At 53.2% G+C, this 27,569-nt stretch overlaps 1 protein-coding gene across 2 annotated transcripts in view; it reads left to right on the forward strand.

Annotated features, from left to right (window-relative positions):
• Positions 1 to 96: 96 nt before the first annotated feature.
• The window catches only part of POC1A (POC1 centriolar protein A), a 95,146-nt gene continuing 67,673 nt past the window's right edge, over positions 97 to 27,569 (forward strand). Inside the window, exons 1-7 of one of the 2 annotated variants that reach the window (XM_030867339.2) lie at positions 97 to 236; positions 19,140 to 19,443; positions 22,179 to 22,263; positions 23,263 to 23,434; positions 23,789 to 23,968; positions 25,351 to 25,458; positions 26,876 to 26,991. In XM_030867339.2, the coding sequence (XP_030723199.1) occupies positions 19,222 to 19,443; positions 22,179 to 22,263; positions 23,263 to 23,434; positions 23,789 to 23,968; positions 25,351 to 25,458; positions 26,876 to 26,991 (883 nt within the window). In that variant the 5' untranslated portion in view covers positions 97 to 236; positions 19,140 to 19,221. Of the gene's footprint in view, positions 237 to 1,634; positions 1,672 to 19,139; positions 19,444 to 22,178; positions 22,264 to 23,262; positions 23,435 to 23,788; positions 23,969 to 25,350; positions 25,459 to 26,875; positions 26,992 to 27,569 lie in introns of those variants that run through there. The other variant, XM_060307812.1, reaches the window with a different exon arrangement.

Below are 27,569 nucleotides of genomic sequence, written 5' to 3' on the forward strand. Positions count from 1 at the left end.
GCGGGGCACTCCAGAAGTTGGAAGGGCGGGGCGGGGCGTAAAGGCACTCCTCCTTAGGCTCGGTTTGTGCTGGTGGGACCTGGGCTTACCGGGACGGCCTGCTGGGAGGACGAAGAACAAGGCTGGGGACGGATGACTTCATGCTGCACCACCTTGCCGCTTCCCCTAACTACCCTATGCTTCAGAATCCTTTGTGGAGCATAAAAGGGCAGAGTCGGAGGGGAAGCGCCTCTAGGGTAACCAGGGGGTTATAGGGCTGCAAAAACGGGTGCCTTGGATATAGAGGAGGCAGGGGAAACGAGGAGTTCCGGACCAGGGTCTTAAGCAGGATCTGACCCACCCGGGGCTTTTTTCATGGCGGAGGGCTTCCCGGAGGAGATGGGGCTGGATTGACCAAGGATGGAGTGGTCCTGGGGGTGATGACCAGGGAGCTGGAGGGAGGGATCCGTAGTGAGGAGGACGAGGAGAAGCAGACGGAGACCCAGCCGTGGCATTTTTCTGGTCCGAAATAAAGGGACTTAACCTGATGCAGAGAAGGAGCACAAGGAACAGGGCTGGATGGAACCCACACACTACACACTGGGTGGGAGGTGAGGGTGGAGGCATGGGGCCTGACACATAGTTGGGGGTTGACATATATTAATTATTATTATTATTACTTTTTTTTTTTGCGGTACGCGGGCCTCTTATTGTTGTGGCCTCTCCCGTTGCAGAGCACAGGCTTCGGAAGCGCAGGGTCAGCGGCCATGGCTCACGGGCCCAGCCGCTCCGCGGCATGTGGGATCTTCCCGGACCGGGGCACGAACCCGTGTCCGCTGCATCGGCAGGCAGACTCTCAACCACTGCGCCACCAGGGAAGCCCAATTATTATTTTTATTTTCCATTGTGGGCTATCCAAAGTCCCTGCTGGCCACCCTGGCCGGGCACCAGCTGGGTGACTCAGTACTCTCTCCCAAAGTTCAGAGTTGCCCTCACCCTAGGGCAACCTTTGAGTCTCCCCTAGACCACACCTGTGGAGTACAGCTTGGCAAACCCCTCTCAGGAACGCCAGCCTGGCCTCCTTGCTCCACACCCTTCCCAGCTTAACTTGGGCTTGGTTGGGTTGGGCCCGTGCCAGGCTCAGAGTTGTCCTCCTCCACTCTTCAGGAAAGGACCACCCAGGTCGCTTCCTCCTCAGCTGGGCATTAATAAGAGGGACAAAGTCTAGAGTGATGGTGACCAAGGTGTGTCCAGGTATTTCCCAATTCCCTCTCTTTGAATCTCCAGCCAGCTGCAAGGCAGGTGAGGCGAGTCTCCACCTGAAGAGGAGGCACCTGGGTCTGGAGTGGCACTGGGACCATTCCAGGGGTCCAGGATGAGGGCTTTGCCTGGGAACCCAAAGTTCAGCTCTGCCCCGTCCTGCTGAGGGGCCCTGGGCAGTGCCCAACAGCCGGAGAGAGGGTAAGAGAAAAGGTCAGACCCAGGTGCAGCCAAAACAGGGTAAAGATGGTATTGAGTGCTTTGTCCATCTCTGGGCCTCACTTTTCCTTATCTGAGCAATGGGATCATAATCCCTGTCCTGCCCGCGTCGCAGAGCTGTTTGAGTGATCAGAGGCAAAGCAGAAGCAGAAAGAACTGGACATCGGAGCTGGACATGGGTTCTAACCCCGGCTCAATCTTACTTGGTCTTAGGTAGGCTACAATCTCTCTAAGGCTCCATTTCCTCATTGTAAAGCTCTCCCAGCCTTGCCACTTGTGGTTGGCAGAGGGGCAAGTGAAGTCATGGATTTCAGAGGCTTATTGTTTAAACCAATAAGTTTCTAGTCCTCTGGGAGTTTCCTGTTTAATAGAGGGAAAGGTTGGGAAACAAAGCAGATCCACCGGGAAAGTAAAATAGGATGTTGTAAATAATTCCAGAGGGAGGAGGAGGCTATTGGGTTGGCCCAAAAGTTCGTTAGGGTTTTTCCGTAAGATGCTATGGGAAACCCAAACGAACTATTGGGCCAACCCAATATTACTTCAACACAAGCTGAAGGAGAGGGGAATCCCAACCACAAGGAAGGCTTCCAGAAGAGAGGTACTGGCTGGAAGGGTGGGTCTATATGGGACTGGGAGACTGGTGGGCGAGTCATTGAATGGGAAAGGCCTAGTTCTGTCCTGGAGGGCAGGGTGACTCAGTTTGAATAGCTTGGCTGCAGGGGTGCAGCTAGGATGTAGGGCTAGGAAGTCAGACCAGAAAAGCCAAAAGAGAGCCACAGAGCTTCCCAGTGTTAGGTCTCAAAGAACCACCAGCAGGGCACTGGTCAAAATGCATATTCCTGGGCCATGCCCCTTTGATTCTGACCCAGGAATCTGCATTTTAACCAGGCTCCCTCCTGGTAATGCAGGGGTAGGGTATATTGGGGCCACATTTTGGGAAATGCTGCCTGAGTGGTTTCCAGTTTGAGACCTTGTTTGAAGGGCAAAGGCTAAAGCCATGAATTCTAATCTTGACTGTGCTACTTTCTGATTCTGCGATCTTGGGCAAATTACCCCATGCCCTAAGCCTCAGATTTTGCATCTGTGAAGTGGGAGTGCCCCTCCTGCCTCAGTGATGAGTCTGGGTGGGCCCCATTCTGGCAAAGTTGTCGTCCCTCTCCTGGGTTTAGCATACTTACTCCCCTCTCCCTCCCCCGTGATTTTTCCTTCCCTCTCTTTTCTCTCCCTCAATCCTGTCTTGCCTCCCTCCTCAGAGCTGCGATATAAACTCATCTTATCACCCTGGCCCTGGGCAGGGGAGCCCAAGCCTCCGGAGTTCAGGCAAGGTCAGGCTCCGTTCTGGGGATGATGCTGGGATCTGGCCTCCCTGACTTTCTCCTTCCTCCCCACTCTCTGCGCCGTCTGCGTCATCTTCACCCTCAGGGGCTGCTGCATACAGCATCTGCCCAGGGATCAAGGCAAAAGAAAAACGTTGACGCTAGCCCCAGAATTCATCCTTTTCCACTCTGGGTTCCAGGAACTATTTTTAGCAGTGCCCCTCTATAAGGATCACGCAGCCCAGGGACCTTGAGCAAGCTTACTGCTTTCCTCTGGGCCTCATTTTCCACATCTGCCAGCCAGCTGAGAAATCTTGCTAGCCTTCACCTCGAGGAGACCCGAATGGACACGAGACAGTTTTAGAGACAGACAAAACCTCCAGCCTGTGCTGCTCATGGTCAGTGTGGCCTTGGCCTTGGCCCAGCAGTGCTCCTTGGGGTGTCAGTCCCTGTCTGAATAGTGGTGGGTGAGGGGCCAGCTTTGCAGAGTGGCTAGAGTTTCTAGAAACAGCTCAGGTCTGCCCTGAGGGTTGGAAACATGAGCTCCAGGGTTTACAGTGATAGGGCCCGGGAGTTATGATAGGAATTTGGGGATTGGGCGGGGCAAGAGGGTTCTGAGGCCCCCAACACCTGCCTTATGCTGGCCCTGCCTTTGGAACCCTCTCAGGCTCTGGCCTAGCTGGGGCAGGCCTGGGCCTGTGTTTGTGAAGCCATCTACAGGTCAAGGGGTGGACTCCGATTGACTAGTCGGGGAAAGAGGCCAGAGTGGAGCAAAGCCATCAAATGCTCCAGGAAGCAGGTCTGGGGTGGTACACAAGGAACAGCACGCCACCCTCTTGCCAAATGAGAGCAGGAAATGCCCCCAGAGCAAACACTATCCTTCCAGAGAGCCCCAGAGGGCCCTGGAACCTAGCCTTCTAGTCTACCACCCACAGACTGTGGCCCAGACGTGTTCTGTTTGACCTACACGGTGCTTTTATTTTTTTAATTAATTAATTTATTTGGTTGCACCAGGTCTTAGTTGCGGCAGGCAGGCTCCTTGGTTGTGGCATGCGAACTCTTAGTTGCGGCATGCATGTGGGATCTAGTTCCCTGACCAGGGATCAAACCCGGGGCCCCTGCATTGGGAGCGTGGAGTCTTATCCATTGCACCACCAGGGAAGTCCCCACACAGTGCTTTTAAACATGTGAATTAGTTGTCAAGATTTTGCAGTCAGGAGATCGTTAAATTGAAACTCAGATTTCCAGCTTCTCTTGAGGACTCAGCAGACCTGGAGCCCCTGGGCTGGCCCAGGCAGGACGTGCTCTCTCCACTTCTCCACCAGCGCTCCCTTCAGTGGGTCCCCAACCCTGTGGACATGTGATGTCCAAGCAGTGACAACTGTCTGGCCTTGCAGACCTCTGGGTGTGTGTCGGTAGCCCTAGCCCATTTTAGAGCCGGGATGACTAAGACCCAGAGAGGGGAGAGGACTTGCTCAAGGCCACACAGCAAGTGAGGTTTGTGCTGCAAAGGGATCCAGGTGTCCTGCTTTCTAGCCCACACACTAGGCTGTTTTGCCCTCAGCCTCTGGAGGAGGGTTGCGGGGTGAGGGGAAGAATCAGGCTGGCCCAGAAGTGGGTTCCCCAGTGCTTGTCCTCACCCCCAGCCCCTGCCTGCAGGTCAGGTCAGAGCAGGCCCCCTGAGGTGATGGAGTGGCGATGGGGGGTGAAGGGAGCAGGCTAAGCCTGCCTCCTCCAGCTGGTGCTGGGTGCACAGTGTGAAGGAGCCTCGCTCCCTGCCCTGGGCTGCTGGGGAGGCACCCCAGGAAAGGAACCATTACAGGCTGTGACCAGTGTGGGCAAGGGGCCTGGGATGGACAGTGGTGGGGAGGGGGGACCCACCTTGGAACTGGGACCTGGTATCAATGAGATACCACCTCTGATGGAGCAGCCAGGCTGAGGGGCCCTCTGGGGCGGCTAGAGGAGCCTGGTGTGGAGGAGGGACTTAGGGGGCCAGGGAGGCTGGAGGCAAGAGGGAGAAGGACGAGGTATGTGGCAGAGGGGAGGGCGGGGGTCAGAGTCCCAACCAACCACTGCCAGAATCCCACTGTTATCAACACTGCGATTATCAACCAAGGCAAGGGACTTCATTTCTCTCTGGCCCTGGAGGCATTTAAAAGCCTACCCAGCACACATTCTGACCAGAAGATATGGGAGCTGGAAAAAGGAAGGGAGGATGGGGGAGAGAGTGAGCGAGGCTCAGCGAAGTGGTGCTGGGTGGACAGGCGTAAAAAGAAGGCCAGGGAGGATGATACTATGATGAACAAGTATGGCAACAAGTAACAGCTCTATTCAGATGTTTGGCAACAGCTCTATTCAGATGTTTGGCCTGGTCCTGGCGAAGCAGCCCTCTAGCCCCGAAGCAGACCTCTCGGTCTGTGTAATGATTAGCCACATACGTTGGACAGAAGTTCAAAATGGTTAAGTGACTTGCCCAAGGTCACACAGCCAGCAGGTGGAGAACATGGCTGACCTGCTGGCCTTCTGCCTCTGATCTAGCGCTCCACCCCGGGGAGATTAAGGAAGCTGGGAGGAATGAGGCTGGGACTGTGTCTAAGGGTTTCAGGTCTCAGTGGAAGCTTTTCTCTACCTCTGGGTGTTAGTCCAGTTAGGGTGGGCACATGGCAGTGACCAGCCCAGGAGCCAGCCAGCTGGACCCTTAGGGGAAATCACCCACTTCCAGGAACGTCTGGGCAACCAGCCACAGCCTCAGGAGGCGAGACTTCTTTCTGACCCCACATGCTGGCGACACTGTGCTCCCTCTCTGTGCCCTGCACGTGGGTCAGAGGCTCTGGACTTCGTTGCCTGACATGGGAGATCACAGCCTGCTGGAGTCCACCTTCTGCCCCCCTCCTCCTTGGGGGGCCCGGGGACTGTAGGTTCTCTGCCCTACACTCTAGAACCCATCCCTCATGGGGTGGAGCAACACTCCTCTGCCTCCTTTCCCTGTTCCCACGCCATTCTGTCCTTTCTCAGTACTAACAGTAATTCCCTAATACCACCCACTGCCCTATTGATTTCTGTCCCTACCATAGACATGGTCCCATGCACTTCTGTGCATTTTCCTATCTGATCCTCACACGCCCCGTGTGGAGTAGCCACCCACAGCCCTGACCTCAGAGTGGAGCCGACTCTGGCTCGTGTTCACCTCCCAGCTCCATCCCTCTGTGCTCCTTAGCCTTAAGCGTGTGGCACAGCCTCTCTGAGCTTCAATTTCCTCATGCGCAAAAGGAAATAATGCGTTCTGTGTTGGTTAAATGTTATGTGTCAACTTGGCTAGGCGATGTTGCCTATTGTTTGTTTAAACACTGGTCTGGATGTGGCTGTGAAGGTATTTTGTACATGCGATTAACATCTGTAATTTAAGTAAAGGAGGTTATCCTTGATAATGTGGGTGGGCCTCATACAGTCAGCTGAAGGCCTTAAGAGCAAAACCTGAGGTTTCCTGGAGAAGGACTTCTGCTCCAAGCTGTGATATAGAAATTCTGCCTGAGTTTCCAGCCTCCTGGCCTGCCGTACAAATTTCAGATTTGCCAGCCTCCACAATCATATGAGCCAATTCCTTAAAATGAAATAAATCTCTCTCTCTCCATATATGCTAAATATATATCTTATTGGTTCTGTCTCTTTGGAGACCCCTGACTGGGATACTTTCTATGGACAAGGTTGACACGAGGACTCCCTGAGACCCTGCCTCCATGCTTGGGGGAGGGACCAGCCTCTGGAAACGTTATGCAGTTAGTATCAGCTGTTGGATACAGATGAGGGAACGGAGGCTTGGAGAAGTGACTTGTCCAAAGTTTCAGAGCTGGAGTCAAGATTAGAGCCAGGCCTGCCTTCCTGCCTCTCCCAATATGTCCTTGCCCTGTCACCCACCTCATTGCCCAAGGGGCTGCTGGTGGCTCCCTCGCTCCAGGGGTTCCCTTTGGGTTTAATTAAAGCCCTCAAGCTCTGGTCGGGGGTGAGACCAGAGGCACTGTTGGGGCCTGGCGGGTACTGAGTTAACTGATTCTTGTGCAAGACTAACAGGTTTGTGACATGTCAACATTCACCAGCCCTAAAACTGTGGTGACTGTGCTGTGGCTTTTAGAGTCATCGTGAGTGAAATCAACCAGGAGAGATGGCTTCCCTTCACCTTAGGGAAGCCTTCTCAGCCCCGCTCTGCACTCTGCAGACCTTGCAAGCTAATCTCTTTGCAGCATAGACCTGGGGTCAGCAGCACAGAGGCCCACAGAGGCCAGATGGGGTGAGGCAGTGCATGCCCTGCGCCCCCTGTGCTGAGGGGAGGCCCCATCTCAGCTCCGGTCATTGTCATCTCAAGGAACACAGCCCGGTGTGGCCAGGCCTTCCTCCCATTTTTTGAGAAAAGCCTCACATCCAGATTTTTTTTTTTTTTTTTTTGCGGTACGCGGGCCTTTCACTGTTGTGGCCTCTCCCGTTGTGGAGCACAGGCTCCGGACGCGCAGGCTCAGCGGCCATGGCTCACGGGCCTAGCTGCTCTGCGGCATGTGGGATCTTCCCGGACCGGGGCACGAACCCGTGTCCCCTGCATCAGCAGGCGGACTCTCAACCACTGTGCCACCAGGGAAGCCCTATTTTTCGTTTTTTAAGGAAACTCCATACTGCTCTCCATAGTAGCTGTGCCAATTTACATTTCCCCCAACAGTGTAGGAGGGTTCCCTTTTCTCCACACCCTCTCCTGCATTTATTGTTTGTAGAGAAGGTCAAAATCTTTGATTCCAACTTTGTTTTTTCTCTCGTATAGAATTGTATGCATTCTTATAAACAACCTCAGATTCTTGCTGGAGTGAGGTTGTTTTCAAAAAATAGATAAATAGGTTTACTCATTCGGCAAATACATATTGTGTACTTACTGTTTACCGGGCATTGAACTAGGTGCCAGGGTAGCGGCTGTGAACAAGACAGATGCAGTCCTGCTCTCATGGAGTAGACAGTCTAGTGGGGGAGACAGATGTAAACACAAGCCCATCCAAACACGTGATCACATGAGAGTGAGAGCTCACACAGGTCGTTTGAGTGGCCAGAACAGGGACTGCTTTATTTGGGGGCTTGGAGAGGACTCCTGAGGATGGGACATTCCAGGTGAGTCCTGAAGAATGAGAAGAGCCAACCAGGTGATGTAGGGGAGGAGGAGGCTGGGCTGGGGATCCATGACCTTGGTTGCTTCCAGCTCCAGTCACTGCGCTTCATGATATAGGCAGTTGGAAATATCACCCATCGTGCCAGGCACCAAGGAGGTGTTGGATACGTCTCATTATATTGCTATCATTATGAGCAAAATGCAAACGAGGACGCATGGATGACAAGTTGGGGGAAGTGGGCAGTACTTGGAAGATGGGCTCGGGCTCTCTAGGCCTTTGAGGACCCTGAGGAGGGAGAGTGGGGAGGAGCTGGAAGGCCTCCAAGCCCCCGTTTAAGTCACAGAGGCTGGTGTAGCTGGTGAGAATGAGCATGAGGGGCAGCAAAGGCAGCCTGGGCCCAACTGAGGGGCCCCCCGAGAGCTAACAGAGAGGTGGACCTTGTTCTGTGGGGTGTGGGATTGGGGGACAGCTCTGAAGCCTTGGGGTCAATCCTAGGTGAGACAGACCCTGGGCTTCAGGCAGAGTGAAGTGCCAGGTCCAGTCAGGGGAGCCTGGGGTCAGGGGAGGGCAGTCATGGCATTTACCCAACCTCCAGAGGCCATCCGGCTTGATACAAAGACCTGGTTGTGACACCAGCTCAGAGCTTCCCTCCAGCTAACGGCCACCATCCCACCCAGCCCCTAGCTTCCTCTTTTCTGAGCTACCCACGTGGAGGTCCGTTGGGACTTTGCTTTCATTGCTTTGACTTGGGGGGCCTGGGGGACTAGAGGGGTCCGCAGAGCTGGTGGTTCAGAGGAGGTGCTCCATGAGCATTTGGTGAATGAATGAATGCATGCACACATGCATGAATGAATGGAGTGGGTAAATAGACGAGGATTCTCCGTGGACTGTGTGTGAATGCATGTGTGTGGTGGTTTCTCAGGCCCCAGAGCTGGGGGCAGCTTGTGGGCAAGTTGTGTCAGCAAAGAGGTAAGTGTGGAAAGTGGGAAGCTGATGGCTGGTCAGCAGATAGTGTAGAGATGGGCAGGAGAATCTGAGCAAGGTCGTTACCAGGCACTCGGTTGCTTTGGCATTTGCATGAGTCTGCCCCTGGCGAGATCTGCGAGCACCCTACCACTGCACCCCATCTTGTCCATGCACAGACTCACAGGGCCCTCCCCGGGGTCCATGCCATCTTCCTCCACACCGTCCTCTGTGTTCACCCTGGAGCTGGCTGTCTTTGATCCTGGTCCTGGTCTGTGGACTGTGTGTGTGGTCAGGACCCAGCTGAGGCCCCGTGGGGCTGGGCTGGGCTAAGGGCTGCAGGACAGACGGAGGGCAGGTGGCAAGTCTTCCCCATGGCAGACCCTAAGCCTTTCTCCTGGTCCTTCTCCTGTTGCCTCTGTGGCCAGCACATCAGATGACCATGGGTCTATGTGGCAGCGCTCCCACTTTATATCTGGGTAACTACATTTAGAAAATAGTTTTCCACAGCCTGCCCATGTCTTAGCAGACAGAAAATTGCTGGCAGCTCTGAAGTGACATTTCAGGTTTGGGAGTTCTTGGGGCCAGAGCAGCCTGCTGGCCACATTCACAGGTGCACACGCTGGATATCTCTCAAATTCACACGTGGTCCCAGGCCCACAGGTGCCAGAGTCACTAACACCCCCTCGTGCACAGCCACATGCCCAGCCACTCTAGTCATAGGGACAGCAACACACATGAAAACAGCCACATGTAGGTGCAAAAGTCACACTTGTTGCCAGCAGACATACAAGGACCGCCACCATGCACCATGGTGATACGCGGTGTCACACACACATGGGCTGAGCAGTGTAGGGTCATAGGGTTGTGCACGGTGCTTCACCTCTCACCCTTACTGTCCCCCCACCCCGAGTGCTCTCTAGCTCCCTGTGTTGTGTCATCACTGTCCCTTCCCCCACCTGCATCCCTGATGAGGTCAGGGCTATGAGGTCAGTACGTCCCCCTTGGGAGCTTGGGAGACGTTAGTGGTTTGTAAATCACCCGAGTCCAGTCAGGGTCACCTTGGGACATTCGTGCACTTTCTAAAGGGCAGTTGCGTGTTAGGCACAGGCAGGAGACCAGAGAAGATACATGGAAGTGCACCTGAGGTGGCTCTGGTCTGCGTTCAGGCTGTTTAACAGGTGTTCTCTGAAAAAAATGTTCTGTGGTTAACTTAGGAAAGTATATTATATAACTCAGCTGGGCTGAACAAAGGTGAACCGGTTTCTTGTTTGTGGGTTTTGGCAGGGCCGTGTGCTGCCAGAGCATTCAGGGTGGTGTTGGGGGGTGATAGTGTGGGTCCCCTTTCCCACCCACGCTTTCTTCTCAGAGCCTCTGGTGGGCTGGGAGCACTGGGGCAAGGCTGCTTGGGGGGCACCAGTAATCCGTGGACCGCTCACTCTGTGCCCCACCCCAGGGCTCCAGATTCAGCAGCACACCCGAGAATCTGCATTTCTACAAGTTCTCAGGTGGTGCTTCTGGGACCACACCTGGAATGGCAGACTCCCCTCTGACCTAGTCCTCTGTGAGGTCTGCGGGGTAGCTGCCCAGAATCTGCACTGGAGTCCCTGGGGCCTGTCTGAGTCTGTGTTCTGCCTCCCTCCGAAAGTGGCTGTGCTGGCTGTACACCCACAGTCCTCCCCTGTCATGTCAAGGCTGTGGGTTTAAGCAGCCTTGGGTGTTGGGATAGTCCATGAATTTGCCCATGATGTCAGTGGTGGCCTTGCTCAGGACTCCCAAGGAATCTTCTGACAAGCAAGGCTTTTTAATTTATTTATTTAATTATTCCTAAATATTTATTATTATTATTTTTGGCTGTGCCGCGTGGCATGTGGGGTCTTAGTTCCCTGACCAGGGATCAAACCCGTGCCCCCTGCAGTGGAAGCATGGAGTCTTAACAACTAGACCTCCAGGGAAGTCCCTGACAAGCAAGGCTTTGACTTCAGGGTCCTCCTGCCCAGGGAGCTGGCATCAGGCCCTGAGCCTTGCTTTGAATGGCTCTGCCTGGCCAGTGGACTGCAGGCTGAGGTCTCTAGGTCACTCATCCCGGCCCTCCTGGGTGCAACTCCATGATCAGTGTCCTGCTTCTCGTGTGTCCATATCTGCCCACACACATGTGTGCAGGTGCAGAAAAAGTCTGCAGTCTGCGCTCCTGCACCTCCACCCTCCACCCCTGCTTGCCCTTCTTTGTTTTTTTAATTGACAAAACATTATATTAGTTTCAGGTGTACAATGTAAAGATTCGATATTTGTATGTATTGCAAAATGATCACCATGATAAGTCAGTTAACATTTGTCGCCATACACAGTTCCCCCAAAATTATTTTTCTTGTGATGAGAACTTTCAATATCCACTCTCCTATGTTCAAATACGCAATATGGTATCATTACCTATAGTCACCATGCTGTACAGTTCATCCCCATGAATTATTCAGTTTATAACTGGAAATTTTCTTTTTTCAGCTACAATTTATTTTTAAAAATTTATTTATTTAATTTATTTATTTTTGGCTGCGTTGGGTCTTCATTGCTGCGGGCAGGCTTTCTCTAGTTGTGGCGAGCGGGGGCTACTCTTTGTGTTGGTGTGCAGCTTCTAATTGTGGTGGCTTCTCTTGTTGCGGAGCACAGGCTCTAGGCAGGCAGGCTTCTGTAGTTGTGACTTGCGGGCTCTAGAGCGCAGGCTCGGTAGTTGTGGCGCACGGGCTTAGTTGCTCCGCAGCATGTGGGATCTTCCCGGACCAGGGCTTGAACCTGTGTCCCCTGCATTGGCAGGAGGATTCTTAACCACTGTGCCACCAGGGAAGTCCCTACCATTTATTGAGAGCTGACTGTGCCAGGCCTGTGGTTTAATCCTACTGCAACCCTATGCCATAGGGTTGTGTTCCCCAAAAAGATATGTTGAAGTCCTAAGTCCCCAGTACCTGTGAATGTGACTTTATTAGGAAATAGGGTCGTTAAAAACGTAACGAAGTTAAAATGAGGCCATACTGGATGAGGGTGGGCCCTAATCCCATAACTGTGTCCTTAAAAGAAGAGGGAAATTTGGACCCAGAGGCACATAGAGAGGAAGGCCATATGAAGAAGGAGACAGAGATTGGAGTTACGCTCCACAAGCCGAACCCCTGAGTCTACCAGAAGCAAGGAAGCGTCCTCCCCTAGAGGCTTTGGAAGGACCCTGCCAACACCTTGCTTTGTGACTTCTAGCCTCCAGAAGTAGGAGAGGATAAATTTCTGCTGTTTTTAGCCACCCAGTTTGTGGTGTCTTGTTACAGCAGCCCTGGGAAACTAATACACCTAGTTTCTGTTAGGATATCCATTTTACACAAGGAAATAAAGCTCAGAGAGGTTAAGCTCTTGCCCACAGGTACAGAGCAAGTCAGTGTTGCACATGGAATTGGAACCCAGATCTATACAACTTCAAGCCTGTGGGCTCAGCCTCTCCCCTACGGACCCACCTTGGCTCCATTCCCTGACCCACTACAGCACCCCACCCCCTGCAGCCTCAGGGGAGACCCCATCCCCTCCCAGCTGGGGGCCGCTAGTCTTCTTCACTAGCTCCTAAAACTCCTCCATGTCCTGGTTTCCCCAAGCTCCAGTCTTACCTTCCCCAGCAGACTTCAGGGGTGCCCCTCACTGTCCCCCCCAGACCCCACATAGCCTCAGTCCTTGGTGTAGCTCTCAGCTGTCCACGTGGGAGTTCTGGTACTCCATGGCCCGGACTCCGGATCCTCCTGTGCATCTCTGTGCAGTCACGAGCTCCCCGTGGCCACACCCCTTCTTCCTGCTGCTCCCAGGTCTCCACGGCCAGGCCTCTGTCCCCAGACCTCTCCCCCTCCAGCCCTGTTCAGGATGGACCCTCTAAAGGGGAGCGCTGACTGCACCCCCTCTCTGGCACCCCAAGCTATGAGCAGGCCCCACTGCCCCCGAGTGGCATTTGAGGCCACTGTCCAGGCTCCTGTGGGCAGCAAGGTTCAGACAGAGGAGGCCCCGGTTGCCTTCTCTGCAGTAGAGAAGGCCTCCCCCATCTCCCTGCCCCCAGCCCATTTGACTCCCCTCTCCGCCACCTCCATCCTGGCTCAAGGGCAGAAGCTGCCGCTGCCCAAAGCAGGTCCGGGTCTGCTCGGCCAAATTTGGCGGAGGCCTGGCATGGTTTGACAAATCCTGAGCCGGCCTGTTCAGGAAAGGGAAGGAGAGCAAGGCCATACATAGCTCATCTGATGTTGCAATAGCCTTCCTCTGGCCCAGTGGAGGTTTGCACGAGGAGAGGTCATTGGAGTCCATGCATCCACGTGATGTAACTGGGCAGTGGCTCATACACAGGAGCGTGGACATGTGGTGTAGCAGCTGGTGTCGGCGCTCTACCTGCTCCCTCCTTACTGACCATTTTGGGGCCCACAAGCCTGACTTCTTACTGCCAGTACCAGAGACGCTGTGCTGAGGGCTTTCTTTGCCCCAGAAGACCCTAGGCCTGGTGTAGGACTGGCTGGAAATGCCAGGCTGTCGAGTGTGGGTGGATAAACCCTCGACTCCCTCACCTCAGGTGAGATGACCCTGAGGCACATTCTGTATTGGGTCACAGGCTCTCCAGCGACCTTGGGCTCTGGTCACCTGAGGTGGTAACTTGCTTAATAATGCCCTTCACTGCATGCTCTCCATCCTTTGTCTCCCACTCCCACTCCCTACTGGTGTTTTCTAGAGTCACCTCCCAAATAAATGAATTAAACTTGAATCCTCTCTCAGCTTCTGGAGGAACCCGAACCAAGATACACAGGCACAGGTACACACGTCAAGTATCTCCCATAGGCATGCACACATGTGCCACAGACACACAATCACCTACAAGCACTCAGAGGCACACGTGGGCATACACAGACACACAGTCACACACCTTCATCCATTCCATATGCTCTTGAGAGGGGACCCGAATGAACTGACAGGACCCTCCCTCTGAAAGCAGTTGGATCCTCACAAGAAAACCCCATTCTGCTTCTACTTCAAATCCCCACATGCGCCTTCTCCTGGAAGCCCCCCAATCCTGCCAACAGAGGGACACCGTCAGTGCTGAGCCAGAACACCTGGAAGGACACACAGAGGGCTCAGCCTGCTTGGTGGCCCTTTCCCTCTCTGGTTTTCCTGGAGCAGAGGCTCTGGTTCATCACCTGCCTCCCCCATGACCCTCCATAATGCCTGGGGACCCCAGAACAGGGTGGGGCACGCAGCTGGCATTCCACAGATGCTTGTGGAATAGAATTGTCTGCTCCTGACCCCATAGCAAGCCCCTCCCTGAGTCCCAGCATCACTGGGGACCTTGGGAAGGATTTCCTGGTGTTCCTCAGGCCCAGTGGTGGTTCCAGGGATTGAACTGTCACACAAGTTTGGTGAGTTTTTCCGGTGCCAAGCCAGGGCTGAGTGCCCAGGACCCCCCTGTGATCAGCAGGGTGTGGTCCCTGCTTGCACAGAGCTCATAGCCCAGAGGAGATAGATGAGAAAGCTCCAGCATATAAGCAGTGAAGGGGATGGAGGAATGAGGAGTGTCTGGGGTGGGGCCAGCAGAGGTGTCTCTGAAGGGATGATGTCCAGGCCAAGGCCCGAAAGACCGTGAGTGAGCAAAGCGATGAGCTGGGGGAAGAGCAGCCAGACAGAGGGAACAGCCAGCGCAAAGGCCCTCAGGAGGGTCTGAGCATGAGGGAGGCCAATGTGGCATGATGAGGAAGGGAGACCAAGGGGCCTTGCCTACGATTGCCTCCAGCCCTTCCTCTTCCAGCTGACCACATCCACCCATTGAGGCCAGAAGTGCCCTAGAGGTCACCTATGGATGTCCTTGTTGTACCCATGGGGAACCTGAGACCTGAGATGGGATCACAGAGCAGGTTGGGGTCAGAGCTAGGACTTGTCGAGTCTGAGTCCCTGGCCAAGGCATCGTAGCTGAGTGACAGTCCCCTGGCTCCTCGAGGGTAGGATGGAGCTGTCCAGGCACTATGGTGCCCAGGGTTTCTTTATCAGGTCCTGGGACCACCATGTCACAATCCCAGGGGCTTGTTATAAATGTGGGCTCCCAGCCCCACCCAGATCCATGGAGTCAGACTCTATGGCTGGTCTGGGAATTGGTATTTAAACCAGCTGCACCTAGACTCTGGAAACCCTGTGCCCTAGGACCCCTGTGGTCCTGGTCTTGGCAGTCCCACTCCCTTTGATAAACGGCTGAATGACCCTTCTATGGCCCTGCTTCTCAAACTGAGGATGGGGGCAGGTCATAAAACCACAGGATAAACTGGGGCATCTTCCTGAATATCATTGTGACTTGGTATTAACTGGTCCATCATTAAAACATTAATTTGATATTAAAAAGATATTGAAAAGAAGAGTAGATGCTAAACTTCCTGACAGTTTAAGATAAAATATGAGACAACAAAGGACTTTCTAATGTGGGGTTCACTGCCTTGGGACTGTTTCGGCCTCCATCCCTACTATTGGGGGTAAAGTCTTGAGGCCCTCTTAAGTTTTACCGGGCCCTGAACTATTTAAGGATTCTTAGTTCTTCTTCCTGTATTTGTTAGGATTAACGGTTCAGACTGTGCAGACAGACAGACTTGGGTTCGACTCCTGGCTCCCCATTTAGTAACTCTGTGCATCAGTTTCCCCATCAGTAAAATGGGCATAATATTGTACTACTCCTGGGGTTGTAGCTAAACCTTCACATGGCTTTTGGTGTACAGTGACCTTTGGTAAATGAAAATCATCAATTATTTTATAGCTGGCACTATTCCAGGCTGGTTCACCACACCACAATTCAGGGCTCCCTGGAGGAGGGAAATCTGATTATCCTCTGGTTTCATGGGTACCTGGCCCTATCTTCCCACCCCAAATGCTCTGGGGGCAGCCAGCAAAATCTGCTAGGGGGCCTGAGGAGCTGTGGCCTGCATTCTTCTAGCTTGACCGATTTCCCTGGGTTTGGGCTGGTGTCACCAAACACCCCTCAGGTGGGCAGTGGGACATGGGGACCAAGATTTGCTCTGGCTACTGTGGACAGGACACTGAGTTCCTTACCGGCCTCACCAGGAGACTGAAGTCCTAGAGACTCCATGACTTGCCCAGGGCCACAGAGCCAGTCCATAGCCTAGGGCTGTGCAGTCCAATACGGTAGCCACTAGCCACATATGGCTGTTTACATTTCAATTAATTAAAATTGGATAAAATTTAAAATTCTGTTCCTTAGGCACGGTAGCCACATTTCAAGTGCTGGATAGTCACATGTGACCAGTTGGTCAGTGTGATTACAGAACATTTCCATCGTCACAGAAAGTTCTCTCGGTCACACTGATCTAGAGGGGCTGTTCTCAGCCTTGGCTGTGCACTAGACTCACCTGGAGAGCTTTTAAGAAACGTTGGTGCCTGGCCCCACCTGCAGAGGTTCTGAATGGCAGCCAGGGCTGAGAACTGCTCCGAAGCCCTGTTTGCATTGTCTACTGGAAAGGTTTCTCTAAACGGTTCAAATTGAATTCAGACTTTTTGTGAGTGTCTGCATCCCGCTTCCAGCCCATGTGTGCAGAGCCAAGGTTGGGGGGTGGGGCTCAGTTTTGTGGAATTCCCTCTCTTACCACAGTTGGGCTGCCCTGGCCCCTTCCCGTCTCTCTGGACAGTGTGAAAAGGAGGCCCAGCATCTCTCACGGGCTTGCTTGAGGCTGTGGGAGAGAGGCCATGCATCTTGCCTGTCATGCTTATGGGAGGTGGGTTGAAGTACCCAGAGGCGTCCCTATCTGACTTCAGTGGATGGTGTGGAATGTGGCTACTGGCCAGCTCTCTGTCTTTCTGGAAACTGGTCCCAGGGACTCCTGGGACCCTTGACATCACTGTCCCAGGAATTGCTATGGCAACTTTAGTCATGCTACCCACTGTTTGCAACATGCAAGGACAGGCCCAAGCTGGATGCTTACTCAGACTGGCCACTGCTATGGGATGGAGGAGCAGGACTAGGCGAGGTTGAAGGCTTGGGGCTCCACGGGACCTCTCCCCACTTTGGGGTGGGCCTACCATATAGAAGGCTGACCTGCAGGGGCACGCTAATTTCACAGCGGGTTCTCCTGAGGCCCAGAATTACAATGGGTCTTCCTGGAGAGGGTCACCCTGCAGGGGTCACTCCCACAACAGGGAGACCTGGTACCAGAGCTCCATCTATGAGCAGTCTCTTTTGGCTCACCTCAGCCCTAGGAGGGGACATGTGGCCCTTGGGCAGGGAGTCTGGGAGTGATGACAGGGTGAGAGGCCCTCACAGGGGGCCCTGAGCGTGGGCTTTGTACCAGGATAGAGACATCTCTGCCATAGGGGGGCTTGGAAAAGAAGCTCTCTTTGAGCCGCCTCAACATGGAGCCCCCCAGTATTAAAGCTCTTCCAGCACTGAGTGTTCCCCCCTCCCATGGAGGCCCCAGTCAGAAATGGAGTTCAATCTGGTCGAGGTGGCATGGGGTGGGGACTGCTCCATCAGAACATGGAGGCACCAATCTTGGTTTATGCAGGCTGTGCCAGTGTTGTATCCTAGGTTGTCTATGTGGTTTTGGCAGAGCTGAACTCTGCGTTCTTATGGCGAGTAAATGAGCAAGAGGGAGTGGGGCATCCCCAACTGCTCCTCCCTGAGGGGTAAGGATAGCAGACAGTGGGATCTAGAAAGACCAGCAAGGATGAGTAAAATCTTCCAGTGCCTCTCGCTTTGAGCAGACCTGACATTTGAAAATCATTTTACAGAAGGGTTTCATAAATTTAGTTATGTAGATTATGAACTCCTGTAAACCATGGGTGTTCTATAGCTAAAATTGACAACAAAACAAAACAAAACCAAAAACACCACCCAACAACAAGAATGATTGAACCCTTATGTGTAATAGATATATTTTTCTGTATTTAAATTTTTTTCTTCCTTAATGTTTTCACTTTAAATGTTTGTCCAGTAGGCAAGAGAATAGCTGAATAAGATGCAAACATTGGTGGGAAGGCTTGAAAATTGTCATTTGAACAGTGCTGAACAATTTCGGGTGTGTGTAAGCGATACTATACATGTTTTAAGTGGAATTTCATATTGTATAAGTTATGTGAGCCTGACAATTTCTAACATACAGGAACCAGTTTTAAGCCAAACCACAGTGAAGATGGGATTAAATGTGTCTATTTCTTGGGTCTGGCCCCAAACCTTCCAGGTCCAAAGAAGAGACTCACTCCTCCACATGCCAGCTCCCCCCCACTGCCAGTCTCTGAGTTCACTGAATTGGGCTCTGGTTTGCAGGTCTAGGGACACACCATCTTAGGTTTCAGGATGTCCTGAGAAACCTCAGGGCCTGGCCAAATCTTAATCAGTGTTGAAGTATGGCCAATCCACACTTAACCAGAGAGGTGACACAAGGTTCCCAAATCTTGACAAATGTCCAGTCCAGATCAGGTACAGGTTGGGAAGATGCCCAGAGTGAGGTAGGGGTGTGTGTGTGTGGTGTGTGTGTGTGTGTGTGTGTGTGTGTGTGTGCGCGCGCGCGCGCTGTGGCGACGGCGGGTGGGGTGGGCGGTCGAGCGAGAAGGTCTAGAGACCCAACAAAGTGAGCAAGGACGACCTCTGGCGGCCAGGCCCTTGGATTGTCTCCTCTTTTAAACTTGTAATTTATAACGGCTGCTCAGGGCTGAGGGTCCTGAGAGGGCCAGGCTGCGTCACACCCTCTCATGTCACAAATGGGGAAACTGAGGTCCACAGAGCAGGGTTATTTTTCCCGAGGTCACGCAGCGAATCAGGGCAAGAACTGAGAATAGAACCCAGGCCTCTCCACTCCAAGGGTGTGATTCCGAGTGACTAGTGTTCTTTTAAATCGACACCTGTTTTAAGCGCGTTCGGAAGAGCGAACTACTTAAAGAATTCCCGAAGGGTGAATAATTGGCTTTTAATGGGGTACTGAGAGAAAAGCCGGCCTCGCGGGCGCTTGAAGAGGACTCAATCACAACGAGCCACGATTAACCCAAAGAGAACGCTTTAAGCATCTCCACTTCCGGGATCCTTAAAGCATTCACTTCGGGTTATTCACGGCCCCGCCCTCATGGCATCCTGGGAAATGTAGTCCCACTTTCCTCCAGACACAAGGATGAAGGCGTCTTGGAACTGCATTTCCCAGAAGGCTGTGCTCGCCGTCTCGTTAGCCCGGCTACGGGTCGGTGGGGCGAACCTCTCATCCTGGACTTTTTAATTTCTCAGGGGGAATGAGTGACGGTGGACAGAGGCCTTTGGCGACGCCGTCTGTAGGCTGCCTGGCCTCGGGGCGCTGGACGCAGAGACCATGGAGCCGGCCATACAGCTCTCCTTCCAGTCGGGGGGCAAAAAGCCGAGGCGCCGCGTCTCCTTTAACCGCGGTGGGCGGGGCGAGGCGAAGCGACCCGCGTTGCTATTGGCGGCGGTTGGGGGCGCGGAAACTGAACGGGACGAAACTGCAGCCGCTGCTTCTTCGGGCTTCTCTGGCGCCTTGGGCGCCCCTGGACCCGCCATGGCCGCACCCTGCCTGGTAAGTTCCTGCCAGCTGCGGCCGCCCGGACTTTAGTCTCCCCGCCTAGCCGGACGGAGGGTTCCAAGCCGGTCTTCTCTGGCCCCAGTTTACCGTCTGTGCAGGGGGCACTTGAGTACGGGCACCTGGTGAACGCCTCCTGCGAGCCAGGCTCTGTTCGGGCTAACGGGGCTAAGAAACCAGCCTCTGCCCCCAGGATTTGCATCTACCCCTAGCGGGGGAGACACTTGTATGGCCCGACTGGAGGTGTGACCTGGGGCCAGCGCCGGGCCTCTCTGGCTTCTGTCTCCTTATCCTGAGCAGTGGATGGCTGAACGGGGGTTTGTTGAGGGTGCACCCTGTTCCGACGTGTGGGAACAGCAGGCCCCCGGGATGCCCGGGACGGCCCAGGCCTGCAGTGTGACCTGGGCCAGACTGCCCTCTCTGAGTCCCAGGTTCTTCGTGAGGCCAGAGGGGAGCACTCCAAAGCCTCTCTTTTTGAGAGGTTGTTTTAAACCTGAACCTGCCTGGTCCTCTGGCTGGGTTGAAAGTCAAGGACGCTGGGTGGTGGCCTGTTGGCTTCCTTGGGTGTCTGGGCATGTGAGCAGAGGGCTCAGACTAGGAACTAGGACTTTTGATCTCTAGTGGTGTTTGACCCCCCACCCCAATATATAAACCACCTTTGGGGGAGATGAGGAACCAACAAGCCTGTGGGATTGGAAGAGAGGGTGTTGGGAGATTTCAGGCGTCCCCTGGTTAGGGGCGGATCTGAACTTGCCTCTAGAGGGTGCACTATTTTACCCTTATTCTTCCAACAAGTTCAGGTGGAGCAGTTTCTGCTCAGTTCTCTGCCCTCCTCCTTCTCTTGTTGAAAGGAGGACTCAGGCTGGTGTGTTGGGGGGTGGAGCTGGGCAAGGGGCCACGGGAGCCTTTGTTCTGGTTACAGCTCCCTGCAGTCCTTGTTCTGCCCCAAGGCTGTTTTTCCTCAAGAGGAGGCTTTGCTGGGCTCCCTGGTGCCCCCAAAATGCTTCTTTGAGGTTTAAGATGTTTGGGGTAGGGGGAGATGTCTGCATGGCTGGCCTATAACTCTTCAACATGAATTGCTGTTGGATGGAGAGAATCTCTGGAATATTATCTCCATGTCTTCCTAAGCTACTGCTTCTCTGATGTTGGGTGGAGTGGAGATGGTCGTAAAGCCACTGGGGGCTTATTCAGGGCTGACCTTTGGGTTCACTGGCTGGTCCGCAGTGAGACTGAAGGTATAGCATCTGATTCCTGAGATGGGGGTGCTGAAAGTCCCCATTTTCTCTTGGGTCTTTCGAAAAATAACTTTATTGAAATATTATTCACATACCATAAAATTCACCCTTTTGAAGTGTAAAATTCAGTGGTTTTTAGTACACTCACAATATTGTGTAACCATCACTGTCTATTTCCAGAACATTTTTGTCACCCCAAAGAGAAACCCATACCCATTAAGAAGTTGCTCCCCTTCTTCGTGACTGCCCCCCCTCCGCCGCCCCCACCCAGTCCCTGTCAACCACTAATCTATTTTCTATCTTTATAGATTTGCCTATTCTGGACATTTCATATAAATAGAATCAGACAAAATGTGGCCTTTGGTGTCTGGCTTTTTTCGCTTAGCATAATGTTTTCAAGGTTTATCTGTGTTGTAGCATGTGTCAGTAGTTCATTCCTTTTTATGACGGAATAATATTCTGTTGTATGGATATACCACATTTTGTTTATCCATTTGTCTGTTGATGAACATTAAGGTTTGTCCACTTTTGGGCCATTATGAATAATCCTGCTATGAACATTTGTGTACAAGTTTTTGTGTGAAAATGCTTTCAACTCTTATGGGTATTTACCTACAATTGCTGGATCATTTGATAACTCTGTGCTTAACTTTTTGCAGAACTACCAAATTGCTTTCTACAGTGACTGGTTTTTGTTTTTATTTTTAAACATTGTTTTCTATTCTGGCTGTTTTACATTTTATGTGAATTTTAGGATGAGCTTGTCAATTTCTGCAAAAAAAAGGCATCTGAGATTTTGAAAGGGATTCTGTTCACTCTGTAGATCAATTTGAGGAGTATTTCATCTTAACAATATTAAGTTTTCCAAACTATGAACATGGGATGTCTTTCCATTTATCTAGGTCTTTCTATACTTCTTTCAATGATGTTTTTTAGTTCTCATATGTCTTGCACTTCTTTTGTTAAGTTATTCCTAAGTATTTTGTTCTTTTTTATGTATCATAAATGGAATTGTTATCATACTTTTATTTTTCACATTGTTCATTGTTGGTGTACTTGATTTTTGTATATTGATTTTGTATCCTGTAAGCTTGCTGAACTTGTTTATTAGTTCTAATAGATTTTTTAGTGATTCCTTAGGATTTTCTATATACAAGATTATGCCTTGAGCATTTTTTTTTTTTTTTTTTTTTTTTGCTGTACGCGGGCCTCTCACTGTTGTGGCCTCTCCCGTTGCAGAGCACAGGCTCCGGACGCGCAGGCTCAGCGGCCATGGCTCATGGGCCCAGCCGCTCCGCAGCATGTGGGATCTTCCCGGACCGGGGCACAAACCCGTGTCCCCTGCATCGGCAGGCGGACTCTCAACCACTGCGCCACCAGGGAAGCCCATGCCTTGAGCATTTTTAAATGCTGCTGGCTGTTATAGGAAGAGTCTTGGCCCTGGGGAAGCCCCTTCCTCATCTTGGCTTCACATATTTGACCCTGGCTCTCCCTCAGGAGGACCCCTCGCTGGAGAGGCATTTTAAGGGCCACCGGGATGCAGTTACCTGTGTGGACTTCAGCCTCAACACGAAGCAGCTGGGTAAGAAGAGGCATCTTATTCTAGGCACTAGGTTATGAGCTGAGAAGGTCACGTTTCTACCTGGGAGGTGTGGCATGGGGGGAGCAGGGCACAGTGAGGACCCAGGTGCTTTGTCTAGACCTACCTCCTGCTTCAGCCGGCCTGCTCTCTGGGCGCTAGGCTTTATGAGCTCCATTCTGCATGTGGAGTGTGAGGCTCGGAAAGGTTGGGGGCCTTGCTAAGGTCACACAGCCTTTGAGGTTAGGACCCGGCTCTGGGCTTTTCCGTGCACACCCCATCCACCTCTCAGGCCTGGCCTGCAGAATGAGCCCTAAACAGTGGCTTTTTCCTTGGGTCTTTATTGATTCTGTTGTCCACAGTACCATGGGCACACCTCCTTGTTGAAGACGCCCACCACTGAGAAGGATGGGGGGCAGAGCCGGGTGCTCCCCTCCCCCCACTGCCCTTATGCTGCAGCCGAGTGCTCCCTCCTTGGCCACCTGGGGGTTCATACACAGCTGTCACAGCTGCAGCTTTCTTGTTTCTATGGACGAGGCTCCCCCTTCATCCAATGGTCAAGGTCCCCTGCCAGAAGCTGCTGGTCTCATGATACACGCTGGAGATTAAGAGGAAACAAGTCATTTTTGGTCTGTTCTGGGGACCTCTGCTAGGCTTCTGATGGGTCCTCTTAATGGTAAAATGGCCACTGGATTGAGCTGGCTCCCCAGTTTTGCGAGGACTTGCTCTCTCGAGCTGCAGAGTGTGTCTGTGGGGAGACCCGGGACCCTTGGTTACAGCCCAGGTCTGGTTGCTGTGTGGGTCCGCTGCCTGGAGTGGTGACAGGCCCTAGGCTCTCCGAACTCCTGCTCAGCAGTCACTGGAGGTGTGGCCTGTCCCCATGGAGAAGGCAGAGCTGGGCTGTCCCTGCTGCCCGCACCCCACCCCCGCCCGTCTCCAGCATCCTGGTGGAGGCTCCAGGCCTGCTTGAGCCGAGCGTCATGGCATCTGCTCTCTCCTCAGCCAGTGGCTCCATGGACTCATGCCTCATGGTGTGGCACATGAAGCCCCAGTCACGTGCCTACCGCTTCGCCGGCCACAAGGACACCGTCACCTGTGTGAACTTCTCCCCTTCGGGACACCTGCTTGCCTCAGGCTCCCGTGACAAGACTGTCCGCATCTGGGTACCCAACGTGTGAGTTAAAGACTTGGAGGGGCTTGTCTGAGTCTAGGCCCTAGTGCTGGACTGGTCACAGTGGGACATCTGCCCCACTTCCGAGGAGGTAACATCAGAAGCTGGGGCTTCAGTCGGGGCCCTCCCCTCAGGGCCAATAGGGAGATCCTGGGCTGACCTCAGCCATCCTGGAAGGGATCCCACCTGACGCTGCCTGCACGTGGGTGAGGCTCTGGCTTCGCTTTTTGGGGACTGAGGCACTCAAGCCTGGATTTACTTTGGGAGGGTTCTGAGGGGTGGGGAGGGCTTCGATGTGCCCTTCTGTTGCTCTTATGGGTTTATGGGTTTCCTGACTCTGGATACCCATCCCTGCAGCAAAGGCGAGTCAACCATGTTTCGTGCACACACGGCCACAGTGAGGAGCATCCATTTCTGCAGCGATGGCCAGTCCTTCGTGACAGCCTCCGACGACAAGACAGTCAAGGTGTGGTCAACTCATCGCCAGAAATTCCTGTTTTCCCTGAGCCAGCACATCAACTGGGTCCGCTGTGCCAAGTGAGTAGTGTCCTACCTGGAGACCACTGGAGGGACCCCGGGGGTTGGAGGGCACAGAGGAGTTGGCAGGTGCTAGCACCATGACCTTGGACAAGTTATTAGCCACTCTTTATCTTCCTGAACCTCAACTTCCGTATGTGTGAAAAAGAACAGTAATAGTTCTCACATTGTAAGTTGTCCAAGCTTCACTGAGCTAATGCACGACAAGTAAGTTAGTCCGTTGTCAGCCACGACTGACCCCGATGTCTGTGCTGATGCAGCCCAAGGTGAGTCATCAGGGGCCACTTATTAGCAATAGCAACAACAACAAGGTAACGTCAGTACCACCACTAGACGTTTTCTTCTAACTCCTCATGGCAGTCCCGCAAGTAGGTGGCATTGTTGCCATTTTGCAGATGAAGAAACTGAGGCTCAGAATAGTGTAGTATCTTGCCGTGGGGCACATTGGGAGTAAGTGGCAGAGCTGGGGTTGGAAGCTGAGTGTCTGGCACTAAGCCTTGCCTACTTTCCTCTGAGGACGTTCTGCTCCTCAGAGGTTGATTTTGCTTCAGAGCTGCCAGATGGGGGCCCAGGCTTCTGAGAGGGGTTGGTCTGGAAGCCGGTTCTCCCTTTGGTGTGGGGGCCAGTGCCGTGGGGATGGGGGCCAGCTGATTCAAAGCACCTTTCAAGGTCTAAGAATTGCGGACACAGCTGTGCCTGCTTCTAGCTTATTCTGTTCCTTTCAACAGAGATCTCACGTGTCGAATCTCTGTGCCCTGGAGGAAGAGGATGGGGTGTCTGGGGGACACTGGGAAACCATGGGAGTCAGAGGTTGAGGACTGTTGAGCTGTGTTCTTCTGGGGACCCCATGAAGTTACTTGTTCTCCAGGGCCCTCGTTCCTCTGTCCTGGGAGCTCCCTGATTACTCTGAGAGGCCCTCACCATTGGGCTCCTGAGAATAGGAGGGGCCCCGCCAGCAAACAAGTGTTAAACTCACACCAGGCCTTTGGTGGTGGGTCCCCAGAACCTCCACTCCTTTTTTGTTAGCAGGTTGGTTTTGCTGACCCATTCTCAGAGTTAGATGTGGATTCAGGGCACTTGGGAACAGGATAATGATGCCAGGTACCAGCAGTCAGCACGCATGTTGCCATGTGCAGTGCTGGGGGCCTCGTGTGCGACGCTACTGCCTACCTGCTTACCAGGAGGTAGGCACCCTTCTGACCCATCTTGCAGAGAGAAAGGCATTTGCCCAGGATCACTCAGGGTCAGAGCAGGGCATGTGGCCCAGGTGGGTTCCTGAGGTCAGGTGGTGGGCAGCTCAGGAAGGGTGACTGTGGAAGATGGTGTGTGGTGCCCGTGATGTCTGTTGACTGGTGATGTGACTTGTGCCCCGCCTGGTTCAGGTTCTCCCCGGATGGGCGGCTCATCGTGTCTGCCAGTGATGACAAGACTGTCAAGGTGTGGGACAAGACTAGCCGGGAGTGTGTCCACTCATACTGTGAGCACGGCAGGTGAGTCCCCAGACCCTGTCCTCCACCTGTAGGCGCTCGAGAAAAGCATAGACCTGGGCTCGAAGAGGCCCTAGTGGCCTCCAGTGGCGGCACTTGGGGCCCACCGCCATGTCTCTGCTGCTCCCTGGCTCTGTATCTTTTCGCTTGTGGGTGGAAGTTTCTGCCTCATCCCCATCCCCACAAACAGTAAGAGTGCTTAACCTCAAGGCACGAAACTCTTTTTGAACATCTTTATTGGAGTATAATTGCTTTACAATGGTGTGTTAGTTTCTGCTGTATAACAAAGTGAATCAGCTATATGTATACATATATCCCCATATCCCCTCCCTCTTGCGTCTCCCTCCCTCCCTCCCTATCCCACCCCTCTAGGTGGTCACAAAGCACCGAGCTGATCTCCCTGTGCTATGCAGCTGCTTCCCACTAGCTAGCTGTTTTACATTTGGTAGTGTATATATGTCCATGCCACTCTCTCACTTTGTCCCAACTTACCCTTCCCCCTCCCCGTGTCCTCCAGTCCATTCTCTACGTCTGTGTTTTAGAGAAAAACAAATACCGTATGCTAACACATATATATGGAATCTAAAAAAAAAAAAAAATGTTTATGAAGAACCTAGGGGCAGGACAGGAATAAAGATAAAGATAAAGGCATGAAACTCTCGAGGCCTCTCTTTTCCCTTCACTTTCTAGTTCTCAAAATTGTGACACGTCTGTCTAAAGAAGTTGAACCCAGACCCCCAAAAGGATGTTCTCCTTGGTGATGACTTTATAAATGAAAGGCTAATCAGGTTCTTGTAGTGGATGGTGACTGTTCATATCATGCCGCATCACTGAGAGGGATGAGCCTGCATTTGAGCAGGGACCCACCCAATCTGGGTTCCTAGATGAACCTCAGCGTCTGCCCCTTCTTAGGCTGGGAGCCCCAGGTAAGGGTCCCTCCTGAGGACTGGCCACGATACCAGCCTGGGTGTCACATATGAGTATGTCGAGGGCCCTTGGCTTGTCTTCTAGAAATAGGTGAGCCAGTGGTTCTGGGACCCTGCTGGCCCTTGATGTCTGGGCCTCAGGTGGCAGGGCCTGCCCTGCCTCCTGCTCTGGTAGGGGCATCAGCTCTAACTGAAAGCACCCGAGCAGCTGGCTGACCTTTGGTCTGAAGTCCACTTTCTCTGCTCGCATTTAGAAGTTGGTGCTGAGACTTGCTCCCTGGTAAGTGCCCCTCAGGTCACTGCTAGCCTCTGTTCTCACCCTCTCCTTCTTGTTCTCCCTTGGCCGCCTGGTAAAGATACAGGGCAATAGGGAGGTATTCTGGGCTGAGGGAAGAGTGTGAGCAGGTGTGTGGGGATGGGGATGTGCTGGATGTTTGGGGGTCTGTTCTGAGCCGGGGCAGACCTCCTACAGCATGCGGTGGCCCCCTTTCCAGCTTTGTCACCTACGTGGACTTCCACCCCAGCGGCACGTGCATCGCCGCCGCCGGCATGGACAACACGGTGAAGGTGTGGGACGTGCGGACTCACCGGCTCTTGCAGCACTATCAGTGTGAGTGTCCCCGAGCGGCTGCAGTGGGACTGTGCCACGCCGGGTGCCCGGCTCTTGGCTGTGGGGCTTAAATGGGCCTGAGGACAGCTGTGGCTGGCTTGGGGTTAGGGGGGAGTCCTGGGTCTGTTGGGATCTTCAGGGGTGGGTAGTCTATGGCGTGGCTGTCCTGGAACCTTGGCCTGGAGATAGAGCGTGGTGCTAACTGGCATCCACCAGCCCTTTGGTGCCCACTTACGAGGTGGCAGAACCTCATGCACACTGCGGTCCAGATGGGGGCTCTCAGTGGGGCTCTGGCCAGGGCTCCTCTTGAGGGGCACTTCTCAGGGGCTGCCCGTGCCACTCACCTCCCCCTGTAATGGAGGCTCTGTCCTCCAGGGCCAAGGTGACAGCCCTGGAGATGGTGAAGGAGACAGATCTGTCAAAAGAGGTCAGTGTTGGTGGGACCTTGGCCACCTCTGGTTCCACAGTGTCCTCCACAGATGTGGAGCCATGAGCCATATGGAGGGTCGACTTGGTAGGGGGCCAGGCTTGGAAGCCAGCCCTGGTGCTGTGCCCCCTTATTTATATATATATTTAAT

The sequence above is a fragment of the Globicephala melas genome, chromosome 11, assembly GCF_963455315.2.
Source record: "Globicephala melas chromosome 11, mGloMel1.2, whole genome shotgun sequence".
NCBI lineage: Eukaryota > Metazoa > Chordata > Mammalia > Artiodactyla > Delphinidae > Globicephala > Globicephala melas.